General features: G+C 42.4%; 1 protein-coding gene across 2 annotated transcripts; it reads left to right on the forward strand.

The window, feature by feature from the left end:
• Window positions 1–893: 893 nt before the first annotated feature.
• sars1 (seryl-tRNA synthetase 1) lies at window positions 894–11,445 on the forward strand. 2 transcript variants are annotated; one of them, XM_079677527.1, is made up of 11 exons: window positions 898–1,108; window positions 2,358–2,428; window positions 4,317–4,397; window positions 4,536–4,694; window positions 5,211–5,354; window positions 5,452–5,607; window positions 6,171–6,392; window positions 6,953–7,082; window positions 10,021–10,178; window positions 10,269–10,398; window positions 10,737–11,445. In XM_079677527.1, the coding sequence occupies exons 1-11, from the start codon at window positions 973–975 to the stop codon at window positions 10,928–10,930; spliced, it is 1,581 nt and encodes a 526-aa protein (XP_079533653.1). In that variant the 5' UTR covers window positions 898–972; the 3' UTR covers window positions 10,931–11,445. The 2 variants fall into 2 exon arrangements, with proteins under 2 accessions (XP_079533652.1, XP_079533653.1); XM_079677526.1 differs by having other exon boundaries at window positions 894–1,108; window positions 10,021–10,398.
• The last annotated feature ends 1,305 nt before the right edge of the window (window positions 11,446–12,750 follow it).

The following is a 12,750-nucleotide window of genomic DNA, read 5'->3' on the forward strand; positions in this document are numbered from 1 at the left end:
GAATTATCTAGTAAACAAAAAAGTGTTAAAGAATCCAGAACATGATTTATATTTTGCTGGCTACTGCAGAAAGCTGTGGTAGCCATGCTGGTTAAGTATGCCTTGAATTCTGAATAAATCTCCAACAGTGTCACAAGGAAAGCCAGTTTCATCAAGCGTTCGATGGTTTTTGCGACTGTACTTGAGGATAACTCCAGAGTTCTTGACATTTTACGGATCGACTGGCCTTCATTTCTTAAAGTGTCGTTCTTTCCATAATATGGATTACAACAGTAATAGGGCTTTCCACTGTGCACTAACCCCCTACTGCACAACACAACTGATGGTCTCAAACACATTAAGAACTCAAGAAGGCAAGTTATTCCACAAATGGACTCTTGACAAGGCACACTTGTTAATTGAAAACCATTCCAGGTGACGACCTCGTGAAGCTGACTGAGAGAAGCCAAGAGTGTGCAAAGCTGTCATCAAGGCAAAAGGGGGCTACTCAGAAGAATCTAAAATAAAAATAATATGGATTGTTTAAACTTTTTTGTTACTAGATCGTTCCATATGTGTTATTTCATAGTCTTGATGTATTCAGTATTAATCTACAAAGTAGAAACAATTAAACATAAATGAAAAACTTCGAATTCGAAGGTGTGACCAAACTTTGTACTGTTATGTATGAATCTGTTGAGTGTTTTTTGCAGGTAGGTATTGCTGATGATATAGGTTGCCAGGCTGTTGAAAAACAAACGTACTTTCTGTGTCTAAAATAACATTAAAAAAAGTGATCAACCCTCATCAGACTACATTGTATTACATTTATTTTGAGCGTATGGTTGGTTCGTTAACGATTCATCTTTCCTCACTACTGAAATTGTCGGTCCCATTTTGCGATGTAAGCAGAAGGACCTGGCAACCCGGTCCGGGTTGGAGCACTCCTCCCTGTGAGCTCAGTCATCTATCTCTGACAGGCAGCGTGGAAAGATGGTGCTCGACTTGGACCAGTTTCGCACCGACAAAGGTGGCGACCCAGAAGCCATCCGTGAGATCCAAAGGAAGAGGTTCAAAGATGTTACACTCGTTGATAAACTGGTCGCTGCAGATACGGAGTGGAGAAAATGTAAGATAAGACCCCTGTTATTTCTGTTGTTTCAGTCATAATAGCTAACGTTAGCATGGTGGCTCATGCTAGAGTAGAGTCAGTGTACTTTCTACTGAGGCTAGCTCACGCCAAACTCTATTCAAAAATGTGTCTTTATTGTTAGTAGGTGAATATAGCTATCGTTTACATTCTATATGGGATATTTGAATACTTCACGCATAATTAGGAATGAAGTATTTTATTCGGCACCTTAAAGTGTTTGTCAAATATTGATTAAAGAGGTTTTCTTTGTATTAATTCACTTCAGACCGCAATAAGGTGACTTTCGCTCACTGAGTTACACTGCAGTGGACTGCGAATCATTTCAGAAAGTAAACTATTTAAATAGTAAAAGCCTTTCTAGGTGCATTACATGTATGCCGTATACACAAGTGGGCATCATTTTAACAGTGTGTAACAATTTACTTTGTACAAGACCTGATATTTGATTATAAAAAAGTATATCCGTATTTGAATGGATGAAGAGAACAGCACTCAATGGGGCTAATGTTAGCATGGCTAACACCATTTAACGAATCCAAATGAGCCATGTGGTTATTTTATAATACGTGAACGGTAATTACTCAATAAAAGGCTTTAAAATAAATGAACACCAAGCTGTAGTTCATATAGTTACATATTTGTATTGGAAGATATGACACAAAAGGGTTTGCTAATGTTGTGTTAGCTTAGCGATGCCGGTAAAGTGAAATCTGATGCAATCCCAGCCTGCAACATGACAAGTCAACCAGGGTAGCTACCGATAGGCGTTCTGACTCAGCGACTGATTGTATTACATTACATGTCATGTCATTTGTTAGACGCTTTTATCTAAAGCGACTTGCATACATTCAGTACCACATGAGCAATTTGGGGTGAAGTGTCTTGCCCAGGGACACAACGACATGCTGACTGCAGTGGGACTCGAACTTGATATCCCCTGATTCCAAATCCAGCACACTTTCCACTGAGCCACAGCCTCCCATCCCATTATCATCATTACATTTTGCCATGTGTATTTTGTTTAAACGTTTGCATACAGTTGTATCATGGTTTATGATTGCATGATGCAGCGTTGCAACAGCTGTCACCAGGTTACTGGTCCTGTCACTACTGCAACACACACACACACACACACACACACACACACACACACACACACACACACACACACACACACACACACACACACACACACACTGAATGACTGTGATTTCCCCTTCAACAGGCCGCTTCACTGCAGACAACCTGAACAAAGCCAAGAACCTCTGCAGCAAGAGCATTGGGGAGAGAATGAAGGTACAGAAGCACCAACAGACCACCTTTGAGATTAAGACAGGAGAAATCCCCATACTTGCCAACCTTGTGACTTCAAAAATAAGGAGGTTTTGTATCAAAGTACGGGGGTCCTCTTGTAAGTTATAAAAAAGGGGATACAAAATAAAATGTTTCGGCAGATTTCACAAAATGCATACCTGTTTCGTTTAAAACGTTCCCGTAAGACCCAGGAGTCTTTATTTCCAGGGCGTTTGATGTTAGCTTGAGTATTTCATTTTCTAAATACTCAAAATGTCCCTCTCCGGCTCTCACTCACTAAAGAGGACAAGGCTAGTGTCCTGGGGGACACATTTATGGAATTTTGTGATGTATATTGGGAGAAATAAGGGAAGATTGTTACCCAATGAGGAAAGAAGACGAAAATAAAAAAAGTTTCCCCAAATTGTGAGGATTGGCAAGTTTGGAAATAACAAGACTTAAAGAGCCTGTGACACGAGTTTCCCCATCATCCAAACCCATCAATTTGAGTAAATATTGTCCCCTTGAAAACCGTTACTGAACTGATTTTGGATATTTGTACTTTGATAACCATTAATCTCCCCTTCAATGTTGACCATATTCGGGATCTTTTCGGGGATTCTTAAAATCCCGCCAAATTATGTGTGACGTCATTGCGGGCCAAGCGCTCCAGCTGCACCGTTCAGGATCCCAGCATCTGCATGTAAACGCACGATGGCGCACACAGCAGCAAGCTCAGACAGCGATGACAGTTTAATTTTGAACGTGTCTGAGAGCTCATATGAGGCTGAAGGATCGGTTTATGTTGTATCTGTTAGAAGTTTAGGAATTAGGTGCGTCAATATGGGCGATAATATGGTCATGTAGCCAGTGGTGGACTGGGACTAAAAATCATCCCGGGACTCTCGACCGGCCCACTTCGGTACCGCTCAACGGGGGGAGAGGGGGATGTGCTAGTGACTTATCCGACCGGCCCACTTCGGTACCGGCCCATCGGGATTCGTCCCGATGGCCAGTCCGCCACTGCACCCAGCCCATCCCACATAAACTGTCAACGGGGGGAGCCTCGCTGCGGGGAAACGGTGGACCTTGTGTCCAGATTGGAGTCGGAATAATAATAATTATCATAATCCGTGCATTTTATCCATTAATTTCTCCAACATTGTGGTAAAAAAACAACACGTTTAATCCATGTTGGTGTACTACAACTACAAAAAGCATCGGTTTGTTTTCACATCAGGAAATGCAGACCGGCTCAAACAAACGATTTTTAATCATCATCCTCACGATCATTTAATTTATCATATGTTCGCCGAATTGACATGAAAGCACTAATAAATGTAGTTTCATCCACTTGAGTTTACAACTACAAAAGTAATCGATTTGTTTTTATATCACATCCGACGGGAGGAAATTCAGCAGCTCTCACTACCGATTTTTAATTCTAATTTAATCATCATCTTCACCACGATCATTTATGTTTATGTTCGCCGAATTGAAATGAAAGCACTGACAAATATGAATATACTGTAGTCAACTTCATTAAAACGTTATTAACGTGCCTAAACTCAGTAATTCACCATTTCTACGCATGACAACACACTTTGTCTGTGTTTGGCTCTCTCGCCGCACAGTGAAGCATTCCCGCATTGACGTCACTTCCGGCTTCCCCCAAAACTTCAAAATGAGTCGAAGGAATTTCCCCGCGATGTTCGAAATTATTGGTATTTATTGGAACGGTATCGCACCTTCTTTTTTAAACTGACGGTTCGAGATTACTAGTAGCCCAATATTTCATTGCACAACAGTTGTTGGGAGGCTGGCACAGGCTCTTTAAGAGGGTGTATTTAACTGTATATCTGACCTATTGTTGTTTATGTTATTAATGCAGAAAAAGGAACCAGTTGGAGATGATGACTCTCTACCAGAAGAAGCCCAAAACGTTGAGTCCCTAACAGCTGAAACATTATCGGTATGAATGCCTTCTCTAATCCTTCATTCCCTATGAGTGTTTGCACTTTGATACGCACAGTTCTTAAAAGAGAGAACACACAAATGTTTCTTTTTGCTTTCGTTAACTTGTTTGCACATTTCCATTTCTCTATGTCAGCCCCTGACGGTAACCCAGATCAAAAAGGTGCGTTTGTTAGTGGACGAGGCAGTAGAGAAAGCTGATGTCCAGAGAATAAAGCTGGAGGCGGAGCGCTTCGATTACCTGAGGGAGATCGGAAACCTCCTGCACCCGACTGTGCCCATCAGCAACGATGAGGTGAGGGGCTCCACACAGGCCGGTAAAAGATAGAGCAGAACACATCATCTGGGTTTAGTCACATTGGTTGACAAGTGATTTACCAATAATTGTGATTACATGATCCATCAGTGACTAATTTATAACAGGGGGGAGGTTTCTAAGCACTGTCAGGAGAATGGAGTGGTTCATTTCTGGTAGAAACACAAAACCAATCACAGGAAGCATACCATCAATGTGTAATTGGTGAAAACTGGTGTAGCATGAACAAGAAATTAGCAACTAAACTAGCTAGCTAGATAGCTGCTAAAAGGTACCATTTTAATAACTTATAGAAGGCTTTTAATGCTTTTTGAGGTTTCCCTTCCCTGTAGTGTGTTGTTGAACATATAAATGGTCTGCAACGGCTAAAATCCCAAAGCTCCCACTGCACACTGGAAAATGGAATGTATCCTTCTCACACTGGTTTAGAATGAGGAGGCGGACCTTTGACTGTGAACCCGCCCCTTAAAGTTTCCTCTTGTTCCCCGCTGACAGGATGCAGACAACAAGGTGGAGCGTACCTGGGGCGACTCCAGCGTGCAGAAGAAGTACTCCCACGTGGACCTGGTGGTCATGATCGATGGCTTCGACGGAGAGAGGGGGGCTGTGGTGGCTGGGAGCAGAGGTTACTTCCTGAAGGTGAGGGCAGACCCATGCAGCAGATGAACATGAAATCACCAGAGAGAGCAGCTGTTCATGCTTTTCCTCTTGTCTCTTCTCCATCATCTCCCCTCAGGGCCCACTGGTGTTCCTGGAGCAGGCTCTCATCAACTACGGCTTGAGGCTCCTCCATAGCAAGGAGTACACCCCGCTCTACACGCCCTTCTTCATGAGGAAAGAGGTCATGCAGGAAGTGGCGCAGCTCAGCCAGTTTGATGATGAGCTCTACAAGGTACAGAGGTTTTTAAAGACTTCCTAAACCTTTTCTTTTCAATTGTATTTAACTTAAAAAGGTGTTGTCATACCCCCTTTCTGTCCTTCACTATCCTGCAACATTGTGAAAAATACATTGAGATTTAAGTATTTTTTAAATCAAACACCAGGCTAATAAAACCATTGTTTTGGGATGAGATGTTCAGATGTCTTCATACTTTTGTATTAGTTCTAGTGGTTGCAGTGCCCCCTGGAGGCCTAAACAAAGAACTGCACATTTTAGAGAGTAGTAGTACACTCTTTTTTTGTCATCTTACATTGTGTGAATATTCTGACTGAACTTGATCACTCATTACAATAACTAACTACAAAATTAGTTAACTTTAATAATACCTACTTTATGTTTTAATTTGCTAATGTAAAATTAACTTACATTTATGGAATATTCAATTTGAACAAATACACAGGTCATTATATTCATGAAATTGGAAAGATAAACATTCAAATTCACTCTGTGAAAACCTTTCAAATGGTTTGATATCATTGTTTGTACATCCTAACCGCGCCTGTGTTTTTATCCAGGTCGTTGGTAAGGGCAGCGAGAAGTCAGACGATAACTCTGTGGATGAGAAGTACCTGATCGCCACCTCGGAGCAGCCCATCGCCGCCTTCCTGAGGGACGAGTGGCTGAAACCCGAGGACCTGCCCATCCGCTACGCCGGCTTCTCCACCTGCTTCAGACAGGAAGTGGGCTCCCACGGCCGAGACACGCGCGGGATCTTCAGAGTGCACCAGTTTGAGAAGGTCAGCTGTAATGCAGGAAATAATGATCTGGAAATGAGAATCGTATAGCAATGGCAGTGTTGTCACTTTCTTGGGCTTTTATTTTGAAAAACAAGCCTAAGCCCAAGCTTCCCAAAATAATAGTTGCTCTATTGGGCTTTTACTTTGAAAACGAATAGGCCTTGTCCGGAGCTTCCTGTAAGGATACTATTCATCTATGTGGGCTTTTTGTTTTGAAAAACGTGCATCGTCAGGAGCTTACAGTAAGGTCACAGTTACTGAATAGGGCTTTTTTTTAAAGAAAAAATAATATTCCTGTAATGATAGTTATTCTTTGAGCCTCATCATGAGCCTCCTGTTAGTGCGCAGTAACTCTTTTGGGCTTTTATTTTGAAAATGAGACTAATGTCAATTGGTTATTCCAGAAGCCTGCTGACTTTGCCACATTTTGGGTATAACTTATTTAGTTAACAAATTCAATGGCAGTTATGTGTGTTGAACCGAGTCAGTGATTGAGTGATTTACTGTTTTGTTTTGGTATATGGTGAAAAACAATGTCATAAATCTTTTTTTCTTTGTAGATCGAGCAGTTTGTGTATTCCTCCCCACATGACAACAAATCATGGGAGATGTTTGATGAGATGATCGGGACCGCGGAGGAGTTCTACCAGACGCTAGGAATTCCTTACCGCATCGTCAACATCGTGTCAGGTACGTCTGACACACAGCTTTCTTAATGTTTAACAACATTGTACCAATCTGCTTATATTTTAAGCCGAGTTACCATTGAAAAAAGGTCGGGAGCTACTGTGGTAATTTAACCAGGAAAAGAGAGTGGCATATTAAATAGGGCTGTCAAGTTAACGCGATTAACGCATGTGTATTTTTTGTCCTCGGCCGCCCCGTAGTTTCAGAGCGCATCGAGTTTAAAATACCATCTACAAGCTGATGCTGACAGCCCCGCTCCTGCCGTCCGCTTGCGGCAGACCACACTTCCACGCTCACCGGCAGGCACCGACTGGCCATCGGGAGGACCGGGAGGGTGTGTGTATGGCGCGAGAGAGAGACCTTACGTGTATTGTTGTTGTTAGCATCTGGTGTTAGCTAGCTGCGCTAACGGATATAAGGAGCTGTTTAAATGAAAACAGAGGAGTGACATTTCGCCGACAACTGCGCCGAGCACTTCACTTTATGCAGGTAGCCAGACAGATCGACATGGTACGAAAAGTCAGCACACTCAGCACGGATAGTGTGCGCAACGAGATTGCAGCGTCCAGGCAGCTCCCGTTCGAGCATATGCCTTGAGTTGCACATAGCTCCAACGATCCATCACGGTGTCTCTACACACACACACACACACACACACACACACACACACACACACACACACACACACACACACACACACACACACACACACACACACACACACACACACACACACACACACTAGGGGTTTCACAACTAGCAATATTTACTAGTCGACACATTTTTCAAAATAGTAGTCGACTAGTCGTTACGTCATAATAAAGACACACAAAGAGAGGTTTACAACTGTATTTTCTATTGGAACTCATACAGTAACATTAAACACTGCATTTTAATTTGTGTTACATGGCTGAGTAAATAACAAACAGTAACTGGACTCACCAAAATCGACAGCAAAAAAATCTTGTTTACATAAATGCCACGTAAATCCAGTGCGCAATAGCGCATTGCGCAACACTTTATTCGCTGCCCTCCACGATAACGTCCACCTTTCCATATTTTTGGTTTGAACACCAACGCATTGACATGTGAGGGAAGGAGGCTTGACCGCTTTCGGGTGACAGTGTTGCCTGCCAGGGAAAAAACCCTCTCACTCGGGGTGCTTGTGGCTGGAATAGCCAGGTAGCTCCTCGAAAGCGGGGGAAGCGGTGCACGTTTTCTGCCCACCACTCCAGTGGATTATCCATTGTGGGGATATGCGGTGTCCGCCGGCAGTAATCCCGTAGCTCATCATCCGCATCACTGTTGACCCGTGTTTTCTTGCTGTTCGTTTGCCTCTGTTCAGTGCTGACGCCGGTCCGTTGCTCACTGGTGCTAGCATTACTGCTAGTGCTAGCTGTCGGCAGCGGGTGTTTCATCTTCAGATGGTTGCGCATAGCAGATGTATTTGTATTGTACTTCAGTACAGCTGTACACAACTGACACTTCACTGTGGAGTTGGTTACATCTTCGTTGAAGTAATGCCATACATAAGAATGTCGGACTTGTTTTGTAGCATTTTGCAGCACCTCGTTTACCTCCATTTTTTTCACGACTAGTTGACTAGGGCCTACAGCGCCGACTAGTGGTAAAGGTAGTCGACTAGTCGATTAGTTGGTCAAACCGCTAACACACAGACACACACACACACACACACACACACACACACACACACTTGTATTGTATTATTGTATGAGAGAGGTTCCAGATTGAATTGAGGCAAATATTTGTAATGTTCAGAGGTTGTTGTGTTTAATATTCATGAGAATATTTGTCATTGTTCAAATGATAATAAACATTTGCACAAAGCATATTTGTCCACTCATATGTTGATAAGAGTATTAAAAACTTGAAAAATATTGCTCTAAGGTACATTTAGAACAGATAAAAAATGTGCGATTAATCGCGATTAACTATGGAGAGTCATGCGATTAATCGCGATTTAAATATTTAAATCGACTGACAGCCCTAATATTAATATAATGATGCATACCCACTTAACGGGAAGAAACTCAGCTAACAGACGATATTAACAATTTTTACCTACACGAAAGAGAAGTCCAACACCAAGAGTCTAAATCAACACTTAGCGAAACGGGCTAACGGCTACTTTAGCACAGAACTGGCAAAAGCGATCTGTTCTACGTCATGTTATCTGTACAAACGACATGTCACATGAAAACTGAGATTCCACAGATTCCATTGGTGTAAGTCTCATCACTGTAAGAACAACGAACTAGCAGTCAGGAAAGAGCAAGAAAACAACTTCACTTTACGTAGCCATGATGATAGTTATCTCTTACCTTTGCTGTTTTGTGATCAAGAGTTGTGTTCAAGGGCATAAAAACGGTTAATCCAATGTCTCTGTGTAACTTTAAAATGATTACTGATAATCCATCATTACAATTATAAATAATAAACGCAATATAATGGTTAGCCGACCGGACCTTCCGGTTTAGGAGGTGTGCACGCAGCGTCTCGTTTTAACTGAATAATGGTCATGTTTACATGGATTTATGAACTGCCCCTAATTACCGCCCCCCTTCCAGAGACACACTGTCAAACACACTCACACCTGCTTGGTATGACATTGAAAAAGTTACATTAAATAATAAATACAAATACATTTAATCTTCACATCTTGTAATCATGTCTATCATTTTGAGCACCAAATTATTGCAAAGTATCGATACGAGTATAGAAAAATTCCGGTATCGATAAGCATTATCGGTATCGATCAAATCCTAACAATGCCCATCCCTAGTCTACAGTGATGGCTCTGTCACAACATGGTGGATGCTCTAAAAGTCACTACAGAAAGAAAACGCTTAATAATGAGCTTCTGATAGAGCGGTGATGGCTCAGACATGAACGAACTTCCTGCTCCTGTGTGTTATCACAGGCGCCCTGAACCACGCTGCCAGTAAGAAGCTGGACCTGGAGGCCTGGTTCCCGGGCTCCGGGGCCTTCAGAGAGCTGGTCTCCTGCTCCAACTGCCTCGACTACCAGGCCCGGCGCCTCCGCATCCGCTACGGACAGACCAAGAAGATGATGGACAAGGTGAGGGCACCTTCGGAACACTGTGTTGTTTCTACACACTCATTTAGTTGGCCGCTGATATTCTTCTTCTTCCTCTCTGTCTCTATACAGGCTGAGTATGTGCACATGCTGAACGCCACCATGTGCGCCACCACCCGTGTGATGTGCGCCATCCTGGAAAACTACCAAACGGAGGAAGGCATCGTCATTCCAGAGAAGCTCCAGCCCTTCATGCCTCCTGGTAAGCTGAATGCAAAATGATTGTAAAATATAATAAATGACAAATAAATACTGTGAAGCCATTTTTAAAGAAATACAGGCAGGGTGAATAATTAGGAGGAGCAAGCTAGGCTAACGAGCATAGTGTAGTTTAGCACACAAAAGCTACCTTGGCTTCCTTCAATATCAAAACATTTCGTAGACGTCAACATGTCAATTAAAAAATAGTTCTTAAGAGGAATTATTTTTACTGAACGTTGTGACGGGAGAGGTTTAAGTTTCTCAGACAACAGATTTTCCCGCCCAAATTGGTAAATATCGGCTAATGGAAAGACTGGTACTTTCTTTTTTTCCATCCAGGTATGACGGAGATCATCAAGTTTGTGAAGCCGGCTCCCATCGATCAGGAGACCACTAAGAAAGCCAAGAAGCAGCAGGATGGAGGAGGAGGAGGAGGAGGAGGAGGCGGCAAGAAGAAGAAGCAGCAGGGAGGAGGGGGAGGAGACCAAAACCTGCCCAGCGCCATGGAGACCATGTCCGTCAACGAATCATAGACTGCCTCACAAACACACACAAAGAAACAGATGGAACAGAGCCTTGTGTGTTGTCCTTATAACTAAGTAGCTCTGTCCCATCTGTGTCTATCATGTCATCATCTCAGACCCCCCCCCCCCCCCATTCACTTGTCTCTCATCTGCAGCAACTCTAAACCTCAAACAAAGTTAAAGTAATCTGAATCACCCGCTACTTTTTCACGTCAGTAGGTTTCTTTTTTTGTAACTGATCAGTAAATCTGCATCTGTTCTTCTGAACTGACTTCATCCTCCTTTTAATAATTCAGAAATCAACCTCAATCAGTGATCAGGTATTTCAATTGTCTGCTTTAGGCTTCCCTTCATGTCGTCATTGATCTCAGACCACTGCTGTGGCACTGTTGACCATAATGCTTTTCACTGGCTTATGATTGAGACATCTACATCGTATGAACTCGCTATATAAAGGGATATATATGATTGAGCAAGTGGCACTTACTGTACACAAACAATAAATACAGTTGATATGGAAGTTATCTTTGTGTGGGCTTTTTTTAAAATTTGTCGACAGTACATGTATTTGTCTTGGTACTGTCCCAGTGTCAGTTGAAAATCAAAATGTTATCCTGTGGAACAATATAACTATGATGTAGGAATCAAAATGTACGTAAGCCTTGAGAGGCAAGTAAAAGGTGCATTTCGCTTCTGTGTTTATGCCTAAAAAAACAGGTCAAAAAGTTCCAACCAGGATCATCTTTCAAAGTGTTTTCTTGTTAGTTTTTGTTGTTGTAATATTAATGTTGACCACTAGAGGCTAAGTGCAACAATTCCCAAACTACTAAAAGGGGCCCTATCATGCTCATTTTCAGGTTCATATATATATATATATAATGTGTTGGAGCGCTAGCCAATAGAAGCGCAAGTGTGACACTTGTAGTGTCAATTTCTTATGTTACCTTATATGGTAAAACCAAATGCTTCTAAAAGCATTGTCTAACACTACCATTTCTTGATATGTGCTGTTTTCTGTGCATACTCTAATGAGGGTTATTATTCTTAAGCGCTTCAAGGCCACAGAGCTGATTTGGCCGACTAGTTTGAAACTACTCCTCTTCACACAAAGTTTGAACTTCCATATTCTGATAACCGTTATACTTTCTACAGCTCAAAGACACAGGTGTCTAATAGCGACAGTCAGCACCCCACAGTCAACATATATAAATACGCAGATGACACAACAATAACAGGACTCATCTCAAATAATAATGAAACAAAATACCTCACTCAGATCCATCAAGCAGTCACCTGGTGCTCAGAAAACAACCTCCTACTTAACACAGCAAAAACCCAAGAAATAATAATCGACTTCAGGCGAAAGCCACAGCCTAAATCACCTCTATCTATCTGTGGCAAACTCATTTCCACCACAGAATCACTCAAATTTCTTGACACTCACATAAGCAATAACCTCAAATGGAAGACCAACACAGACCACATCTACAAAAAAGCCGACCAAAGGCTATTCTTTCTGCGGCAGCTCAAAAAATACAGAGTGAGGAAACATCTCCTAATCCAGTTCTACACAGCCATCATCCAAAGCATCCTCACATCATCCATCACAGTCTGGTACAGCAGTTCAGACAACCTCTCCCGGAATAAACTTCAACGTATCGTCAATAAAGCATCAAAAATCGCCTGCAGTCCCCTTCCATCACTCGAATCACTTCACCACCAACAAACTGTCACAAGGGCACAGAAAATCTTGTCTGACCCCTCCCACCCAGCTCACCATGTCTTGCAACTTCTGCCCTCAGGGAGGCGCTACAGGTCACTGTCCACCA

This window comes from Notothenia rossii, assembly GCF_949606895.1.
Source record: "Notothenia rossii genome assembly, chromosome: 4".
Classification (NCBI taxonomy): domain Eukaryota; kingdom Metazoa; phylum Chordata; class Actinopteri; order Perciformes; family Nototheniidae; genus Notothenia; species Notothenia rossii.